This window comes from Trachemys scripta, chromosome 7 (assembly GCF_013100865.1).
Source record: "Trachemys scripta elegans isolate TJP31775 chromosome 7, CAS_Tse_1.0, whole genome shotgun sequence".
Classification (NCBI taxonomy): Eukaryota; Metazoa; Chordata; order Testudines; family Emydidae; genus Trachemys; species Trachemys scripta.
Window position 1 is genome coordinate 65,911,959 of NC_048304.1, and position 21,882 is coordinate 65,933,840.

At 41.2% G+C, this 21,882-nt stretch overlaps 1 protein-coding gene across 1 annotated transcript in view; it reads right to left on the reverse strand.

The window, feature by feature from the left end:
• Positions 1-21,882, reverse strand: part of DLG5 (discs large MAGUK scaffold protein 5) — a 194,562-nt gene that overhangs the window by 54,916 nt on the left and 117,764 nt on the right. The window contains exons 4-6 of the mRNA XM_034775542.1: positions 15,237-15,380; positions 10,981-11,164; positions 4,079-4,338 (exon numbers count right to left, since the gene is read on the reverse strand). Coding sequence (XP_034631433.1) covers positions 4,079-4,338; positions 10,981-11,164; positions 15,237-15,380 — 588 coding nt within the window. The remainder of the gene's footprint in view (positions 1-4,078; positions 4,339-10,980; positions 11,165-15,236; positions 15,381-21,882) is intronic.

Consider the following 21,882-nt stretch of genomic DNA (forward strand, 5'->3'; position numbering starts at 1 on the left):
GATAAGAGAACAAAGGGACATCAGCTAAATTAAGGGCAACAAATTTAAATTTGATTTAAAAAAACATTTCTTTTTAACACAAGGTATAAGAGGCCAAGAGCTTAGTGAGATTCGGAAAAGACTTAGATGTCCATATGAATAATAAGAGCATCCAGAGTTATAGTGATAGAATTTAAAAAATAATGAAGGATACAATCCAACCACTAACTGATGGAAGTTTAGAAGAAACTTCCCCTAGGAGCATATTCTTCCATAATTTTACACAAAGGGATTTCTTTGCACCTTTTTTCCTGAAGCATCTGGTTATTACCAATGGCAGAAACGGGCTACCTGATTTAATGAACTTCTAGTCTGATGCACCATGGCAATTCCTATATGCCTCTGGCATATTTTGTGTTCTCACACACACACTTGACATGATCTAGCTTGATTGTCAGGCTTTGCCAGGCTCTGGGCATATCCAGCAAGCAGGGAACACTACTTAAGATATTTAGTTGAGGGCACCTGCAAATTTAAAGCATCTTCATGCCATTAATGAGACATCTGTCAGTAATTTGCAAGCATCTCCCCTGCCATTAGTGCAGATTAAAGAATCTCCTTACAGATCACTAGTTTGTAGAAAACAGAAAAATCTACTGTTAAGTACTGTATATACTCATTCATTAGCCCGTTTGTTTATAAGCCGACCCCCCCCCAAAATGGATAGGTAAAATTAGCAAAAAACCGTATGACCCTTTCATAAGCCGACTTTATATTTCAGGGGTTGGAAAACTTTGGCTCCCGGCCCATCAGGGTAAGCTGCTGGCGGGACGTTTTGTTTATTTGGAGCATCTGCAGGCATGGAGCCCCTCAGCTCCCTGTGGCCACAGTTCGCCGTTCCCAGCCAATGGGAGCTGCGGGAAGTGGCGTACCATTGGCTGGGAACGGCGAACTGCGGCCACAGGGAGCTTATGGGCTCCATGCCTGCAGACGTTCCAGGTAAACAAAACTACGATGTATTAGATCAGGGATTGGCAACCAGACTAAGCACCCTGGCGGGGCGGGGCGGTTTGTTTACCTGCTGTGTCCGCAGGTTCGGCCGATCGCAGCTCCCTGGCCGCGGTTCGCCGCTCCAGGCCAATGGGGGCAGCAGGAAGCGGCGTGGGCCGAGGGATTTGCTGGCCGCCGCTTTCTGCCACCCCCATTGGCCTGGAGTGGCGAACCGCAGCCAGTGGGAGCCCCGATCGGCCGAACCTGCGGATGTGGCAGGTAAACAAACCGGCCCGGCCCTGGTGGGCCACGGGTCAAAGGTTGCCGATCCCTGTATTAGATATTCGATTATTCCATAGAGTTTAAAATCATCAAATTTTGGTGTAGACCTGTTTATAAGCCAACCCCTGCTCTTTGATGCATCACTTTTTTACCAAAAATATTCAGCTTATGAATGAGTATATACAGTACTTTATTTTTTTTTCTTTTGGAGTTGTGGGCAAACATGAGGATGAGATTGCATCTTACCAGGCATAGATAATACATTAAAAGCCTGTGAGATACACATCCATGAAGTATAATCTTGTGGCCATGTGCATTCCAAGCACCATTACGGTCAGAGAGAAGAGAAGAGAAATCAAATCAAATCAGTATCTGCTGAACGGAAATGGATCATCATCTATAAAGAGGATACATACTATAAAGAAGATTCTGTATTTTTAAGCAGAAAAAAAAAAACCCCACCTCTGAGCCATCAGGAAGTATCTAAATGGGGGAGGAAAATCATATCATCTGTAGAGGATTCTTCTATCTGAACTATCATAGTACGGATAGCTGAGTAGATATACAATGAAGTTCCATGTGGAAAACCAGGCTTCAGAACTGACCTTGAACTGACTGCTCTCTGCCTCCAAGGAGGAAAGAGCAAGAGACAGCTGGCATCACACTTTCACAGCTCAGAGGCTTCCTGTTCTACCCACAGGGTCAGTGCAGCATTTGCAGCTGCTGTTATGAAAGAGGATGGGTTGAATTGTAAGGAGGGCTAAGTTTGGGAATGGTGGCCAGTACCTCAAGAGTGATCACTGGGGGACAGTCTCTGTATATGCCACGTCTCTGTTTTGATGTGATTGCATACAGTAGGTGGAATTGTAGGGTAATTTAGTCCATGTTCAAAATCCTGAGGGCCATGCCGAAAGGAAAAATGTGTTCTGTACTCAGACTACCAAGCCATGTTTTGTTACACACACAAAAAATGCAATTTAGACTCTGCTTAAACATGTTTTTAAACCAAACTGCAGCTAAAAAGTGCTGAAGTTTGCAAGTTTTGTAGTGAGTTAGTCTTTAACCTAAACTGCAGGTTTGGTACATTTGATACTCTGAAAAATGAATTTTGTAAAGAGCAATATTTCATGCTTAAAAGCAATATACTGACCACGTACAAGGATTATTTTCAAGCTGTTTTTCATGATAATTTTCCCATTCCGTTAAATATATTTTTGAATGGTTATGAAGAGGGAAAAAGAAGTCACAAGCAAAGAGCTAACAGGTAAAAACCCCATAACCATGAATTCAACAGAAACAAAAACAAAAAACAAAAAACACCATATGAAATGAATAAAAAGAATTAAATAAGTTCCTCAGTCCAATTAACTTGCTTTCTCATATGCTTCTGAGGAACAGGACTGCAGTTTCTCAAATTCCCCAGATTTGACATTCCAGTGCTACACTATAATACCACACAACACAACAGATTTACTAACAGACTTCATTTCTTCATGAAGACTCTTTCAGTGACTATACAGTACTAGCCTTGAGCAGAGTATTCCATATGCCTCATTAAGAGCCAGTATATTATACAAATCCCCAAGCAAGTAGATTCTAGAATTTAAATAGAAGTCTGCATATAAAATTTACTTCCTCTCTAAAGAGGAGGACAGGACCAGAGCATCTGTCACCAAGCCTTTGTCAATGCAACCAGAGTTCCCGCACTGTTCACTACTGCACATTAAGCTTTTGCACACTTCCAGGAGTCAACAGAGCAGTGTTCTTTTAAACCGGTTTAAACTTCTGATGCATCACAGATACATAAATGGCAATGCAAATGTGTCCATGCCGCAGCCCTAATCCCAGCTAACAGAGAGTTCTGTGTTCACGGATGATGGGAGGAACTTGGAAAACTGAGAGATTAAATTTTAGACTTTCAGCTCTGACCCTCATAAGGAATGTGGTTATCCCCTAATTTATGGCAGGAAAAACCCATGGCACCCCCAACTCACCCCCACACATCCTCTTCAGGCCTTTTCTACACTTGTACATTTCTGACCCCCTTTTAAGCAATGGTGTAAGCCATTCAAGCTCTAGCGTAAGCCAGGCGCAGGGTAGAGTTAGATGACATGGTGCTAAAAATGCCTGTGCCCACTCTGTGCTGGCATTACCCAGGTGACAGCCCTGCTAAAGAACAGGTCAGAAGTTTCCTAGTGAAGACACACCCTCGAGGGCTTCTGTTCAGCAGACTCTAACCCATGATGCGGTCAAGCTGCAGCACCACTGGAGACCAGCATGCATTCTGAGATACATTTACAGCACCATGAAGGTTTTCTCCAGGCATGGGGCCCTCTTCATTAGCGAAAACTCCACTCCCAGAACAAGAACTCTGGATTCATCATCTATTGAGTAGAGTTCATTAAACCCGGCAAACAAAGCCCCAAACATTTCAGGTTTGATAACACCTAATATATCCTTGAATGTACATTTGACTCCCCTTAGATAGGAGTCAACTACAGCTCAGAGGGAAAAATAAACCACTATGAACCACAAGTTTTCTTAGATGAACCGAAGGACAGTTTTTACAGGATTTCACATAGATAAAAACATAATCCTGGGAAAGGTTGGGCAGGACAATCATTTCCTCTCAATGATTTTTAGTCCCTGAAGTTGTGTAGGATGGTGTGTGGAGTTCTTTTTGTATACTCATTAAGGTGCCTTCCACTGTGGATACACAAATGGTAACATACACCAGTATTTTTCTAAACATCTTTTTAAAATGCCACTCGCAGCAGAACTGGTATCGCCTACACAATATACACAAACCACCAAAAGCTGCCTATACCTTCTAAGAGAGGAGGAATACTGCTGCTGGACATGTATTGCTGTGTCCCTCTGTTTCATTAACATGTCAATCTGCTTCTGAAGACGCCTGTTCTCCTCCTCAGTCTGTTCTAGCCGGCTAAGGTCTGTATTGTGGCTTGCTATCTTCTCATTGTACCGTTTCCTTAACGCATCATAATCCTTTTTCACACCTTCTAGCTTGTCCATTGCTGTATCATAGAGTTTATTTAGTATCTCTGAGGATCCATTCTGTTTCATAACCTAAGAAAGAAACAAAAGGATAATTTCAGTAAGAGGTAGATATAAGAGACTTTTCACTTGTTTTTAAGTAATATGAATATCTTAGGAGACCTGTTAATATATGAAAACTAAATGTTTTTTGCTTACAGCTACTTTTCTCCTCAAACTCAATGTCCATGAAAAAACATTTAAGTTGAATTAGGCCATTTTGAAAAGGAAATCTCTACATACAAGATTCTTACCTTCAGGTTGGTAATACCCACATTCAATAAATTTAGATGGAAAAACACGACTATATCAATAGTCCTATAAAAATTGTTTTGCTATAGACAAGCAATCTAAATAAAAGGGCAAAAAAGGTACCACTAGTTAGTTTTAACACATGGGTCTTAAAAACAAACAAACAAAAAAAACCCCACAACACTAGACAAGGAGATAATAAAACTTAGTTTACTATTACTAGTTGAATAAATATTGATAATAACTTTTCCACATTTCAACTGCCAAATTATAAAACACTCTCCCAAAACATAACTTTGGAAGCTGTGATAACAGTGATTAATACTTCACTTTACCAGTCTCACTCACAACGACAACTCAAACTCAAATAACTTAAGTTTCAAGAGATGAAAGGCTAGTCTGGGTAAGATTTACATGCAGTCATGCATTTCAATCTTCATCGTTATTTCATCTAAAAAACATCTAGTAAAGAAGCATTTGTTCAGAAAGCTACCCATAGCTAGGTTATTTTGTCCTAAAAACACTAAGTGTTATGTTTAAAAGGGTCAAATCTAGCCTAAAGTTTAGATGCATTTAAGGAGGGTACTAGAGAAACTTAAAAGGAATACTTCCATAAAATACTTGCCACATCTCCCATTGGCTGGGAATGGCAAACCACAGCCACTGGGCGCTGCTGGCGGCCGTGTAAATGTAAACAAACTGTCTGGCGGCCCGCCAGCGGATTACCCTGACAGGCTGCATGCGACATGCGGGCCGCAGGTGGCCCACCACTGCTCTAAGGAGACAGTGCTGACAGTTTTGTTGCAAGGACCACAGATACAGAGAGAAATCTTGTGGATCACTTCCCCTCCCGTTCATGATCACACAGACTACTAGGATACAATTTGCAATTGCCCAACACTCTCTTGGCAATTATAGTTAAGGCTACGATTTAGTCATGGGTATTTTTAGTAAAAGTCATGGACAGGTCGCAGGCAATACACAAAAATTCATGCCCCTTGACCTGTCCTTGACTTTTACTAAAAATACCCCTGACTAAATCTTGGGGAGGGGAGCGTCGATGCCCGAGGGTGGGCAGTGGCACCAGTTGATGGGGCTACGGAGCAGTGGCTGTTCCAGCTGCACCTGGGACCGCTGCTCAGGCGATCCCCAGGGCCAGCTGTCTGGGGCCACCCGAGCTACAGCCGGAGCAGTTGGCTGTAGGGCCGCCCAAGCAAGTGGCTGCAGAGCCGCTCCAGCAGCGGCTGGTGTGGCTGTCCCTGGAGCCAGCTGCTTGGGAGGCCCTGGGGTCAGCCACACTGGCCGCTGCAGAAGTCACAGAGGCCACGGAAAGTAACGGAATCCATTACTTCCGTGACCTCTGAGACAGACATGGAGCCCTAATTATAGTCATTGCTGGCTCCTTAATTCCTGCTGCTTCTACACATGCTCAGGCTCCTCTTTACATTGAGATGCCTAGCCTCTTGGAGAAGCAGCTGGAAATGAGTAGCAGCTACCAACTTTATGTGACTGCCAGCTCTCTGTAAATCACCAGTAACCCACAGATTGCAGCTTAATAAAGCTGATCTTATGCATCACAACCACACAGGTGAGAAAGTGAGGTTCCTAACAGTCTGATTTTTATCCTGACACTGTCCCCTTTAACAAACCTAAAGGTACAAAAACCCAACTGACCAGAACTGTGAGCTGTTTGGTTACAAGTCAACTTGACAATTTGGACCTAACAGAGTCCCAATTCAGCAATGACTTAATCATGTGCCTAATTTCAAGCTTGTGTGTAGTCCCATTCACTTCTGGGGCACTACTCATATGCTTAAAGTAGGCACATGATTCAGTGCCTTGCTGAACCGAGGCCTTAGGATGTGACTAAGGAAATAACATCAGCACGTTCTTTTGTCCACCCATATTTAGGGGCACACACTTTTTAAATAGTGGACTTCAGCACATGCTTAATTATAAACACATGCTGAAGGGCCGTTACTGAGTAGGGATGTTTTCCTGAACTGGGGCCTTGACCACCACTGAACTGTCCAAGAAAAACAAAATTTACTGAAAAACGAAAACAAATGGTACTGAAACCAAACTTAGGGGCTGAATATTTGAAACTCTCAGACAGAAGCAAACATTTTCTCACTGCCTAAAATGTATGGGGCCCCTTCTCATTGACAATGTCTTAAACAACTATCAGATTAAGTAAACTGAAAGAGAAAAGACAAGACCAAAGATAGCAGGAGTTTATTTTAAACTTAGTCAAAGGCTTTAAAATGCAAATGGAGTTTGGAGGGAGGAAGGGAAGAAAAGAGAAAATGCCACAAACAGGAAGTGTAGTAATAAGGAAAATCTCCCATCCAAAGCCCCAGTACGAGGAAGAGTAAATAGTCCAAGCTGGACCCCAGGGTACAGCCATGGCAACGAAAACCTCATACGTGAGCAGTAGAAACTTAAAGGCCAGGCAGCTGCTGTACAGGAAATCAAGGGCAATCCCACACAGTAGGAGTCATTTGATCAACAGTTTTTGTTTCTCAAGCAGTTGGGCCGCTGTGTTTTGCTACAGTCTGGCGATGGCATGACATGTCAGAGAGACCGTCAAAAATAGAATTAGATTAATCCAGATTCAAAGTGACAAAGACTGAGATAAGACTGTTGGCATTCCTTCAGGACAACATGATTCACACTGACACACCAAGAAAAGGAGCCACACACGTTTCTCACTGTTAGAGTAACAAAATTTCTTTGAAAAGGGTAATGATGAAGTTCGCACATTAAATTATTTTGCAAAAATAAATGATAGAAATAACACTCCAACTTTATGCTGTGCTTCCCATCAAAGAATCTCCAATTGCTGGACAAACATTAAAGCTGATGCCATTCTGTGGTAGGTTTCACATTACCATTTTACAGAGTGAGAAATTAAGGCACAGAAAGGGTAAGTGACTAGACCAAACTCGCATAGCGAGTCTGTAGTATAGCAGAGCAGGGAATAAAAATCCAAACTTCTGTAGTCCTAACTGTTTCACATACAAAGATGTATAGGAGCACCCCTTCAAGTTAACCTGATATCAGAGGAAACGAGCAAGACAAAATACGAAGTTAATAAAATGAACAAACAAAAACACCCACAAAGAAACAAACCAATAAAAACCCAACTAAAAACATGGTAAACACCTCAGTCTGTATAGCTTATTTTGACTTTTACCCTTTAAGCCTGGCAAGTAATTATTTTGGTTTGTATAGACTTTGCTTCTGAAGCTTAACCATTTGACTTTAAAGTTTGTCTCATGAATCAGCCCACAGAGTTAGGCAAAGCCATCTATTTATCCAGTCTACATGTTACTGTAACTGTTCTAACTAAATAATCCCTTTTCTGTAAATGAACCATGGACTCTCTGCCACTTCCAGGTTGTTTTTTCTGCCAGCCTATTTTGCCTATTTTTCTCCCTAGCGTGTGAACTTTACTACGATTAAAAAACCAAGCACCTTGGTGTTGAGACTGCTTAATTGTTAGAAACATCCATTCTTTCATCCCTGCAAAAGCTCTTTTTTTAAGTTTGAAGTTTAAAAGCATTAATCAACCTGTAGTATTGTTCTAACTGAATAGTGTCTGTGAACCTAAATAACCAAACTTTGTTCAATCATTCCCCTAACCTTTAAAGGTGTCACTGGGAGAAAGAAAAACTGCCACTCATTTTTTGTGATGCTTTCACAATATAAACACAGGCTGCACTTTTGCATGCCCACAGCTATTCCTGTTCCAAGAAATACCTAAAGATCAAGGGACAAAAGCCATTCTTTTTTTCATTATTATAAGCCTTTAAATTAGATTTAGCATGACTAAAAATTATAATTATCCAGAGTTCTTTCTTCATATTAGGAAAGGGTCAAGTCTGAGAACAGTTTTATTTTAAAAAAGCTCTCAACTTTGTTACTATGAGTATGATGTGATTTCAAGAATGATGAATAAACAGTCAACAATTAACTATTAACAATGTGCCCAAGATTATCAAGTCAGTACTGATACGCTTTAATTCATTGTTATTCTGGCAGAAAGCAATGCTGTAACTTGTGTTGCGTTTTCATTGTAAACCCTTAAGTTAAGGGGCATGTAATTCAATTATAAGTCTCTTAAGGCTGAAATTTTGCCTAAGGGTTGAAATGAGGTTATGGTAACATATTTATATATAAATTCCTATTCCCAAAAATATCAGACTAAACCAAACACCTCCACCCAAAATACTCATAGCCAAAAGTAGTCCTATCCATTGTCTTTTCAGGATGGGCTGCAATCAGTATTTCCACTGACTTCAAAGGGCTTTGGAACAGAGGCACAGAGCTGAGTGCTCAGCACTTCTGAGAATTGGGCCACTTATTTAGGGGCTTAAATATGAATTTAGGAGCCTAAGTTCAGGCACCCATTTTTAAAACACAGACGTTTTAAAATGACAAATCAGTGTTAGACTCAGACATTTGGGTCTGTTGATGTCAAACGTCCTTCTTATTTAACAGTTTATGTAATCCCAATTCCTCTTTACGATTAATTGATGCTTCAAAAACATTTCCTACTAGTACAGATAAATTAAAAGCCAGTGATTTTTTTACCAAGATACTAAGGGACAGCTCCCTTTTATTTTACTGGCAAACAAGGAGTGGAGCATAGAGAGCAATTATAAACAAGGTAAATCCACAACTCACTGGTAAACAGATTTTGCACTGGATTCTAAAGCTACACAAAGAAAGGTACTTGTGAGGGGCAACCAATCTGTAAGAGCAAGGCTGGGCTGGTAGGAGCAGACAGACACAGGCACTCTGAGTAATGTCTCAAAGGTATATTTAATATCTGCCTCTGGCTGACTGAGGGGAGTTTAAAAGAATGTGGATTTTTTTTTACTGATAATATTCCATACATTCTATGTCTAGATCATCTATGCATATGAGAGAAAATATCTATTAAATGAAAAGAATGTCTTGGCAAGTCTTTTCATATGTTCCTTAAGTTGTCCCTCAGTCTAACTTGTCTGTAATATCTAATAATGGATTCCCTTGCTTTCCTACTCTCCATATTTCTCGCTTTGTACAGTGTTTTCTCCTCCCTGTCCTCACAGTCTCTCCATTGCAGAATAAATACCAGGAAGAAGAGGAGTTATTTTAGTTAAGTGCCAATGTGGACAAAGGAATAAATGGATATAAACTGGCCATCAACAAGTTTAGGCTGCAAATTAGATTAGGGTTTCTAACCATCAGAGGAGTGAAGTTCTGGAACAGCTCCCAAAGTGGAGCAGTAGGGGCAAAAAACCTAACTGTCTTCAAGACTGAGCTTGATAAGTTTATGGAGGGGATGGTATGATGACACTGCCTACAATGGCATATAGCCAATCTACGACTGCTAGCAGCAAATAGCTCTAATGGCCGGTAATGGGACACTAGATGGGGAGGGCTCTGAGTTACTACAAAGAATTCTTTCCCAGGGGTCTGGCTGGTGAGTCTTGCCCACATGCTCAGGGTCTAACTGATCGCCAAATTTGGGGTCAGAAAGGAATTTCCCCTGGGGTCAGATTGGCAGAGACCCTGGGGTTTTGGTTGTTTTGCCTTCCTCTGCAGCATGGGGCATGGGTCACTTACAGGTTTAAAAACTGGTGTAAATGGTGGAGTCTGTAACTTGAAGTCTTTAAATCACGATTTGAGGACTTCAGTTGTTCCGCCAGAAGTTAGGGGTCTAGTTCAGAAGTGAGTGGGTGAGGTTCTGTGGCCTGCAATGTGCAGGTGGTCAGGCTATATGATCATGATGGCCCCTTCTGACTTTAAAATCTATGAGTCTATTCATCTCTTCCAGTCCTGATTCCCTCTCTCACACACATGGTTCTCTCCTTCCTCCTAAATCCACTCATCATAACCTCAATCCACACCAATCCATACCCTTCCTCCTCCTTACATTGTCCCCATGCCACAATTCCCCTCACACACATCAAAGCTCCCAGTTAATCCCAGCTGACACTGCTAAACTACCGGGGAGTAAGTAGTCTCCTTTTGGGTTTTTTGGGAGAGGTAAGTAGTGCAACTCCTCATCCTACTAGCTGCTGAAAGACACTTCATATTGCAGATCCAAGTTTGCAGGTTTTAAAAGTAAAAAGATTTTTCTAACTAAAAGACACTAGATCCAGAGTCACTGAAACACAAGGAAGAAGGAACCCCACACAAGGTCAATTTTAGAGAGTCACTTATCAGAAAACAATGATAATTAAATGTACACACTACCATTGTGTTTTAAATGGCAGTTTTGTGACTTGCGCTGTCAGATTAGGGAAAATCACTCCAATTGGTTCAATGGTAAAAAGAAAGGTAAGTGGTAGGCCAGCCATGCAATGCTTTACATTCCATGAAAACATTAAACAGCCGCTCATAGCATTCATGCCAAGATCTGCAGGCTACCTGCTGTTGCTGGCTGCGTAGGTCTGTTATCTCTTTCTGATCCTCATCATGAAGTCTCTTCATTTCCTCACATGATTGTTGGAGATGGTTATGCTCTCGCACCAACTGCGTATTCTTCCTCTTCAAGGTATCCATGTCCTCCTTCAGCTGTGACTGGTCACTCAGCAGTCGACTATGCAAGGTACTAGAATGTCACAAAGAAAGAGCACTTAGATAAAAACTTCACAGGAAGCCCTCTTCATGCCGATGCACTAATCCATATCAAACCAAGTCAAAGTTTCAAATTAAAAAAGGCAGATGAAATTAACTAACTCATTTCTTCAGATCTGAATATTCCAAATGCCATGTGCCAGCTAAATCCTACAGAAGAAAAGACAGGCAGCACAACCAGAGACCTTCTAGAGTTAAGTGATTGAAAGCTCTGTGCAGCATTAAAACAGATATATTATAGATTTATGTAGAACAAGCAGCCCGCCCCAGTAGACCATTTCAACAAGCAAACTGCTAAACAGGCACAGAAATTGTGTCCCTGGGCTTATAAGATCTTCTAGGCACAATAAATTAGCCACATATTTGAACAACACAATACAATAGAATAAGATATCAGAGTAGAAAAAGCTTTCTGCTTGTTTGCTTTTGTTTCAAAAATATTTTGGAACATTTTTAAGCAGGTAAAGCTACCAGTTGTTATCCCAAATTGGGTATATTGCTTGTAATAGTTGACAGGTTTATATTCACATTTAAAATCACAACTAAGTCACATTATTGAGGATAGAATTCAAACTCTAATTCAATGTAGCAGCCCAACTTTAAAGCACATTGCTGTTGGAGCAGACCAAGAGATAATTAAATTGTATTAAGTTGCAGTTTAGAGAAAAGAAAGACAATAAGATGTGGCCAGGTTTTATTGTTGAAACAAAGTGATTCAGACCTAACTCTCTCACCTACCAGGGATCTGTTCAAAGTCCCTATAATAAAATTGCTGCTGCCTGTAGTTTCTCTTTTTTTTTTTTTTTTTTTTTTTTTTAAATGATTGGAATCAAATTTACAATTAAAAACATCTGTAGAACTGTTCTACATGATAAGTGAACTTTGTACTCCCACTCCTTTCATAAGAAGTAAGTGAGCTACATTTCCTGTACAAAATAACCCAATGGAGAGCTTACAGAAATCATCAAACTAAAAAAATGTGGCAATAACTTAGGCAAAAAATTAAGCCTTTGGTAAATTATTTTTACAAGACTAAATATATGCAATCCTTACACCTGGGTCTGACTGATCTCAGCATCTGCTATTCAGATTTTACTTAGATTGCAAGTCCTTTAGGGCAGGCTTGTTTTTTGTTCTGTATTTGTACTGCACCTAGCACAACGGGGTTCTGGGCCATGATTGGGGTTCCTAGATACTACCACAATTAATACAATGTTAAAGTCAACCCCGACTAGAGAGCTCCACCTACTCTCTTCCAAAATAGCTTCAAGAATAATTCACAGGACAAAACATGATTTTATGCATAAGCCTCAAAATTAGGTGTCTTGGATTAGATATCCAAAATCACTAGTCACTTGAAAACACAGGCCAACTTGGATAGAAGTTCTGTTGAAACCAGGGTAGTGCCAAACTTTCAAGATTTTGGTTCAGCATCCAGAACTTGCTAAACTCAGAGTCTGCAGGACACATACTAAGATAAATTCATAAAGTAGAAAGTATCTATACTTGAGTAAGGCTTGGTTCTAAACTTAGCAAATTCCTTGGCAAGCTCTGTCGTTCCCTGAAACACCTATTCCTAACACCCTAATAACAGGCCTCTAGCTCCCAATTAGTCTTCATTCAGCTTAGAGCAGGGTTCTCAAACTGGGGGGTCACGACTCCTCAGGGGGATTACATGGGGGGGGGGAGGTTGCAAGTTGTCAGGCTCCACCCCAAACCCCACTTTGCAGCCAGCATTTATAATGGTGTTAAATATATAAAAACATTTTTTTTAATTTATAAAGGGGGGGGGGTGTCACACTCAGGCTTGCTGTGTGAAAGGGGTCACCAGTACGGAAGTTTGAGAACCACTGACTAAGAGGAACCAGTCAAAAAGGGCTTAACAGACATGGCAGACAAGATTCCTGCTGGGCCTTAGCTGCCATTGCACCCAAGGTGTCTCACATTCCCGACTTGGGAAACATTGCTGATCATACTCTCCTAAAGCGTGTGATTTTTAAATGCAAAGAAACCAGGACCCAAAAAGCCCGCAGGATTTGGTGGATCCCACAATTCTTATTCCAGTCTTAATATCTTCAAAGGAAGGAGACCTGCAAAGACGCTGAAGGGACCAGGAGGAACAGAAGAGATAAGATTGCAGGAAACATGCCCAAGGATGTGTTTTTAATTTGAGCTTCTATGGGGGGAGGGTGGGCAGAGGGGAGGCCCACAGGTCTATCTGAAGTGGCAGATAAGGAGTCTATTTATCCAAATCTTAATAAAAGTTCATTTGGGGAAAAGTGGGCTTACCTCTGAGACAATAAAAAATGTTGGTTTTTTTTGCTGGCCAGATAGTCTCAGAGTACCTAGTCTTATAGAATACTTAGTGCAAGCTTATTGCCTTGCATTTGTCATTTTGTAAAAGCCAAAACTGCTGTTCCTCAGAGAAAATAATATTCTTAGTGTACTTGAGTGCAATTACAATAGATTAATCACTCTCAACAGCCTTTTGTCCCCAAGTAAAATTTAAATCATTAAAATCCCTTCATACTGATATAAAACAAAAACAACACAAAACATTATAATCACACAGTTCTATAACTGTGGTTTGCAAATGAGGGAAATAAAACTCTATCACTTCAAGGAGTGCAAACATTTTACATTAGCCTTTCACGTGCACAGAAAAAGCAGCTACAGGGATCTGACTAAAAATAAAGACATCTGTAGCTTCGTCTAGAATTTATTAGCAAGCAGAACAACTTGGAAAGAGCACTAAGGACAGTGTCTCAGGCTTGTGATCTCGTGGAACTGACATCTAATAAATAAGAAACAAACCAGCTCTGAAGGATCCTTAGATAATGACAAAGGTATAAAGGGGTAAAATAGTGTGTTGCAAGGATCTTCTATTGTTCCTCCATTTTCCTTCTTCAAAGCAAAATCAAGTGGACAGACGGGATCAACAAATCTCCCTGGCAAATAGCCATGCAGCGCACTTAGTTTGCACATGGTGACTTTTCTTACTAACATTTTTTCAAATTTTGCCTGCTGACGGTGTAAGAGCTACAGTACTAAGCCATCCAAATCAGACAATGTCATTCCCAGATTGTTACAAACTTATCAATTCTGCATGGTGCACCATTAGAGAACATTAGCCTTAAAGCTACTTCCAACATAATACACCTCTACCCGAATATAACGCGGTAAAGCAGTGCTCCGGGGGTGCGGGGCTGCGCACTCCGGTGGATCAAAGCCAGTTCGACATAACACGGTAAGATTTTTTGGCTCCCGAGGACAGCGTTATATCGGGGTAGAGGTGTATTTGCCTCATTTTTTTTTCTTAAAGGGGAATACCTTTCCAATTAATAAAAATTAGACTGGTCTAAGATCACGTACATGTCACATTCATTGTTGCACAAGTATCTGGTTTCAAATCCAATATCTTGATCATCATCAGAGCTACAAGCAGATGCTGGAAACTTCTCCCCACAACTTCACCACATTTTCACAAGTGCTCATTGATGGTCTAACTCTGCTCTCAAAGTGTTCAAACTCCCATTGACTTCAATGGAAGCGGAGTCAGGCCAATGCAGAACCCATTTTAAAATCCCACCTTCTATTTTTAGACTGGCCGGATCATGAAATGTCCAATCTCAATCACACTTTTGTTACTAGTTTGCCTTGCTCCACTCCACTAAACCACAATTCCATCATGGCTTTAGAAGTTGCTACTAAAAGATCCCTAAAGATCAAAACCAATGCTTTTCCCCTTCTGAAATCACAGAACTCCACCTTTCACAGTAGGTGAAATAAATAAAATAATAAAAACCTTTGACTGTAGAAGTTCACAAAACGTTGCGATTAAAACAGTAAGAAGTGCAAGATGGTGGCAAGAATGATGTAATTTAAAATTGCCATATTTTAAAAGATTCAATATCTCATGATCGACCAGACTGAAACACTTTTGGCAGACCAGCACTAATAATTACAGCACTACTAAACTTGTCTAAGCACCGCTCGTGAACCAGTGAAGAGAAAGTTTTCACTCCTACCTTTTTTGTGTTACTTACTGATAAAAATCTGCCTCTTTGGCTGCTTCTTCACATCTTTTTAGTGTCTTCGTATGTTGATTCTGTAGAGACTGTAGGTCTGACATGGCTTTCATACATTGGATCTTCAATCTTTCATAATCATGACTTGGTTTTGGACTAGGCCTGCCATGGAAGGGAAAAATAAAACCAGACTTCAATTATTACATCAGTGGAGATTTGTGAAGTGACTATCCAGTTACTATTAGCAAGTAATCACTCCAAATCTTGAGATATTGCTTTAAGAAGTTACACTATTTAGAATCTATTACAGTGACAAATCAATTATTCAAGACTGACCCTGTATCAATATGCTGCAACTGAAAAAAAAGGCAATTCTCCTTCTACACCATTAATTTCTGCATACAGAAGGTCATTACATGTTTAGATTTTTAAAGTGTGCTATCAGAAGTCCCTTAGAACATGCATAAAGTTTTTTTTTTTAATTGAACACAATTACAAATTGATTCAATGCTTCTTGGCAGCAGTCACTTCTAAAACCCCACCCAGCCAACCCCCTGCTCTGGAAAAAAACTAGGATAGCAACTTACCCTGAAGGCCACCAACTCTAGGGTTTGGTGCACTAGAGGGTGAGGAGTCCATTTGGGACTGGAGCACCCCTCAGTTAAAACACTCTAGCAGCCCCATGTAAACCAGAGTTCAAATATCTCAAATACTGTAGAAACGTGAGGAGAGATGCAGCCTCAAAAACGAAGGAAAGAATTAAAACAATTCAGACTTTCTTAGCTACAATGTTAGCAGTGTTAAAATTTTGCCCAGAAATCAAGTGGTAGTCAGTAGAATCACAGAGCACAGGTTTAGTGAGCTTGCTATGGAATATCCCACTTAAAAAGCCAACTATCACATTTGGCACAAACTGTATTTTTGGGAGGGTTTATGGTATTACGGTCCTATGAAGAACTGCAGCAAGATCTGCACCCTAGAAGAAAAGAGGCTCTTAAGTACTTATAATGCTACTGTTACCAAAATATTTAAATACCTCTCAGTCTTGAATTTATTTATCCTTACAACACCCCTGTGAGGTAGAAGTACTTATCCCGGTTTTACAGATGGGAAATGGAAGCACAGAGATACAAGGGCTTTTGTACACTTACAGGGCTGCAGCAGTGCAGCTGCAGCTCCCCAAGAGGTGGTAGCTATGATGACAGGAGAAGCCCTTCCATTGACACTGTAGTGGAGGGGTAGGCAAACTTTTTGGGCTGAGACCCACATCTGGGTGGGGAAATTGTATGCAGGGCTGGGGTGCGGGAGGGGGTGCGGTGTGCAGGAAAGGGTTCAGGGCAAGGGATTGGGGCAGAGGAGGGGTGCGGACTGCGGGAGGGGGCTCAGGGCAGGTGTTTGGGGTGTAGGTAGGGGGCGGGGTGCAGGAAGGGAACTGGGGGGCGGGGTTCGGGCTCCAGCCCGGCACCGCTTACCTAAAGCAGCGCCGGGCTGTCAGCGGCACGCTCCCTGCCTGCCTGCCCTGGCCCCATGCTGCGCCGCTCCAGGAAGCGCTGCAGCCCCTGGGGAGGTGGGGAGGTGGAGGGTTCCGTGTGCGCTGCCCTTGCCACGCCTCCAGGTACCTCCCCCGAAGCTCCCATTGGCCGTGTTTCCCCATTCCCGGCCAATGGGAGCTGCGGGGGGCAGTGTCTGGAGGGAAGGTCAATGCACGGAGCCCTCTACCCCCCCGCCCTCCCGCCCGGGGGCCGCAGGGAAGTGGTGCTGGCCGCTTCTGAGAGCGGCGCAGGGCCTGCGGTGCCAGGGGGGCAATCCCGCGGTCCGGATCCGAAACACTGAGGGGATGGATCCGGCCCGTAATTTGCCCTCCCCTGCTGTAGCGATATCTACACTGGGAGTTCGGTCAGTATAATTGCATCGCACAGGGGCGTGCATTTTCCACACTCCATAGTGACGTAGTTATATAAACGCAAGTTCGTAGTGTAGACCTGGGCCAAGCGACTTGCCGAAAGTCACACGGGCTCTATGGCAGAACAGGGACCTGAACCTGGCTCTGAAGAGTCTCAGACTGGCACCCTAACCACTTCACACACACACACACACACACACACACACAGTAAAGAGATGTAATTATTATAAAGAGATTATTTTCTTTAACAACAACTCAAATGTATGTTAACAACCCAGATACCTCTCCCAGGGACATCAGAATTATTTTACAGAACAGAACTTTCCTGCTACATAATTCAGTCAGTCACAGTTGACTCTGCTTTCCTGGGTTAGCCTGCAAGCCCTGATCTCCTCAATGAATTTCAAATGGGTAACAAGTGCATGCATCTGTGACAGCATAATTTATCCATCTAACTCATGCTGCTAAATTGAACATCTGTTGAAGTGTTATGATCATATTTTAAGCTATTACAAACGAAGGATATAAAGATTTCAAAGACTCAAATTTAACTGTATACATCAGACATGCTTCTACTAAATACTCCAGGAGTTTTATTTTATTCACATAAAATAATCATGCTCATTTTAAAGAAAACACACCACTAATAGCCTCTACTGAGATGTGCAAATTACAAGCCACTCTAAATCAAGGTGACTTCAGAGACCAGAATTTAAAATTATATCAGAATGACTGGATAAAAGTAACAACAACTAAAATTATCTATCTTGGCCGGCAATTGGACTCATTTATCATGAACTCTCACACAACTCATTTACTGAGCTAAGGCGCGATGGGGAAGTTGTTGTTTTTTCGGAAACCCCCTAGTCGTGTGAAACTCTACTAATTTTAGTGTTGGAAACAAACCAAACTAGCAGTATTTTGTCCTAACGTGTTTTTGGCCCATTAAACTTCCATAGAAACTCTAAATTAAACTCTTTGCTGTCTCTGGATAGCCACAATGTTTTTCCAAGATTGAGTTTTCTGGTTTCACAATGAAACATTTGATAGTCACATGATCTGTCTCCTGGGTCCCCTAAAAATCAAACTAGCCAGTCGGCAATGAAGAGAGCAGAGTGAAACTCTGATTTCTTTTTGAACCTGTTCAGTCTCCTATCAAATTTGGTTAGTTGCCACTTTAGATCACATTTCCCCACCCTCCAAATGCCAGCACTGCAAGCTCAGCATGAAAAGTAATCAGGATTCTTTCTGCTTCAGACATAAACAGCAGTAAGGATTCTGGAACTGAAATTTAGCTGGCAGTTCGATTGATGTGGAAGAATGGAAGTGCTCTTCGCACAGCTGCAGTGGTGAGAATAGCAAAAATAAAATACCGATCACATAAGATTCACAGACTCACAAGGAGTACGTGAGCAATACTAATGTGCCCTTTTATTTTATTTATTTATTTAAGAAATAGAGCTATATTTTGACCGAAGGACTCATAAAGTGAGCGATTGTGTCTTAGCATCTAACTCCCCTCTCCCAACATGAAACTGGTCTTGGGAACAACCGTCTTGCCTGACAAATCATAACAGCATTTAAAACTGAACTTCACATTACAGATGAACTTCCAATAACGAAGCCAGACTTTCATGAACACTATTTTTACATGTTCTCCCATCAAGAATGCCAAGCAGCAGAATACCCCTTTATTAATAGTGCTGTATGAGTTATCAGCATTATCAACTGTTAGAGAGTATTTCCTTTTCAAAATGTTAATCCAAGTTACCAAAAATAAAAGTCATTCTATAATTATCTACCCCTCTGACAGAAGCATTCAGAACCCAAGTATGACTTAAATGAGGCTTTAGGATGAAATTATTGAAAGCAGACGCCATCTGTCCAACAGAGTAATTAAAATGATGTTAATTGAAGCACAGTTTAAATTCCAGTGAATATACTATGTTTATTGAGTCCAATTAACACATGCTCATATTAAGTTTGTAATCAGAAATGTACATGTGGCAAAATATTTCAGTGTGAGAGATTCAACCAAAAGGCAACTGATAAGCCTGTCTCAAAGGCAAACAAACCTTTGTTTTACTGTAAAGTGAAGAAAGAATGTCCTATGTCTCAAACTCCGCTAAAGTTAATATTTAGAATCCTTACCTTATAACACTCAGCTGGAAATAAACACACAGAAATACTGCAGGTGTACACAATCTAACTACCTACGAAAAGATGGTGCTAATGACAATGATGCTGGTACTTGTATTCTAGATAGCTGGTCCAGTTGTAAACAGAAGAACATTCTATATTGCCATTTTAGAGGTTTAAGCCCCACAAACTGACGCCAGTGTGGAAATGCAGATGGAATTATATTGTAGATCAAAAAATCAAAGATCATATTGTTACAGCAATACACATCCTTTTAAAACTATACATCAGTCAGATCAGAGTTCAGATCTGGGCAATTTTACTTTGCCCCAAGTTGAAGAACTACACCTCTACCCCGATATAACACGAATTTGGGTATAACATGGTAAAGCAGTGCTCCGGGGGGGGTGGCAGGGGGGAGGAGGAGGTTGCGCATTCCGGCGGATCAAAGCAAGTTCGATCTAACGCAGTTTCACCTATAACACAGTAAGATTTTTTGGCTCCCGAGGACAGCGTTATATCGGGGTAGAGGTGTATGTTCCCTACAGCAGGGAGATTATTTTCATTAAAGAGATATTTGTTATATTTTATAGAAATATCATAGCTTCGAAGAATATAAACAAATCTATACATCCAAAGTGTAAGAATTATGGGTCAAATCCTGATTTGACTCATATACAATAGAACCTCAGAGTTATGAACTGACCAATCAACCACACACCTCATTTGGAACCGAAAGTACATAATCAGGCAGCAGCAGAGACCGGGGTGGGGGCAGGGGGAAGCAAATATAGTACAATACTGTGTTAAAAGTAAAATACTAAAAAAAAATAAAGGGAAAGTTTAAGATTTGACAAGCTAAGGAAACCGTTTCTGTGCTTGTTCATTTAAATTAAGATAGTTAAAAGCAGCATTTTTCTTCTACACAAGTTTCAAAGCTGTTTTAAATCGATGTCCCGTTGTAAACTTTAGAAAGAACAGCCATAACGTTTTGTTCAGAGTTATGAACATTTCAGAGTTACGAACAACCTCCATTCCCGAGGTGTTCGTAACTCTGAGGTTCTACTAAATAACCCCCACTGAAACTCCCTTTGGATTCCAAAGGTATTACCTTTGGACATCAGGGCAAAATTGGGATCTGGTCACATTAGCAAGGAAATACAAACTAAGACGAATAACCAGTGCCTCTATTGCTGGAAATATCTCCCAGCCACTTGAAAATGTTTACATTTACTATCTCCCCTCTACGTGCAGTAATTGTTACAGACTACACACAATGTACTGTCAGCTCTCAAATGCAGCTTTCATTTTTTGTGTTTCAAATTCTTTAAGGAAAAATTATGAATAAGGGCAATTAGAGTAGTACCTGTAAGCATGTAACATACTCCTTCAATGCATAAACTCTAGCCAAATACTGGCTACACCACCATGTACATGCTGCACAACATATGTACATGCACACACAGTCACTGACAGATGTTACTTTAGCATGAGCAATCCTGCTTTTACCCATCAGGATGCCAAGTATCAGACAGACTTGGCACATCACAGGGCACTGCTTTTTCTCTTTTCAGGAGCTAAATGTGTGGCAACTCAGAACTCAGTTCAGCTAGCACTCTCTGGCATGACAACACGCACCCTACTTTTGAAGCAACCACTCCCCTTTTCCAGCATACTCCACTCCTATAGAAGTGCTTTTAATCCCCCACCCCCATCATGACATGCCAGGATCTCAGTTTGTCAATACTACCTGTTTATACCCACAAACAGAAGGAAAAGCACAGGTATAATAAAAGCTAACAAAAAAACATTTACATTTAGAGCTGGGGGAAAATTTAAGGACAAAACATTTTTTCACCAAATACTGATTTGGGTTGACCAAAACGTTTAAAGCATTTGACAAATTGTTTCGGTCAAAAAACAAACTGAAAAATAAAATGCTTTGTTTCAACATTTTCAAAACAAAATGTTTTAACTTTTTCATTTGAAATAACTTTTCATATGCATTGTACTTCAAATTCTTTAATAAAATGGAAATGAGGCAAAACCACAAAAACTAAACAAAATGTGTCCTTCTGGGTCAAATATAATGTTATAATTATTTACTTTTTCTTTTTGGTTTGGCCACCGAAGCCAGGGGTGTGTGTGGGGGGGGAATTAACCTTTTCCGTAACTCTGTGTTCTTCGAGATGTGTTGCTCATGTCTATTCCACAATAGGTGTGCGTGTTCACCATGTGCACGGGTACTGGAAATTTTTCCCCTAGCAGTACCCCTAGGGGAATGCCCCAGCGAATCCTGGAGTGGTGGCTCCGTGGCGCGGTATAAAGGACACTGCGCATTCCCCCCACCCTCAGTTCCTTCTTGCCAGACAACTCCAACAGAGGGAAAGGAGTGCGGGATCTGGAATGGACATGAGCAACACACCTCGAAGAACACCAGTTACGGAAAAGGTAACTGTCTTTTCTTCTTCGAGCGATTGCTCATGTGTATTCCACAATAGGTGATTCCAAACTATATCTGTTGGAGGTGGGAAGGAGTTCACAAACTCTCGGGACGGAGCACAGCCCTACCGAACCCGGTGTCCGCCCTGGTCTGAGAGACAATCGCATAATGCGAGGTGA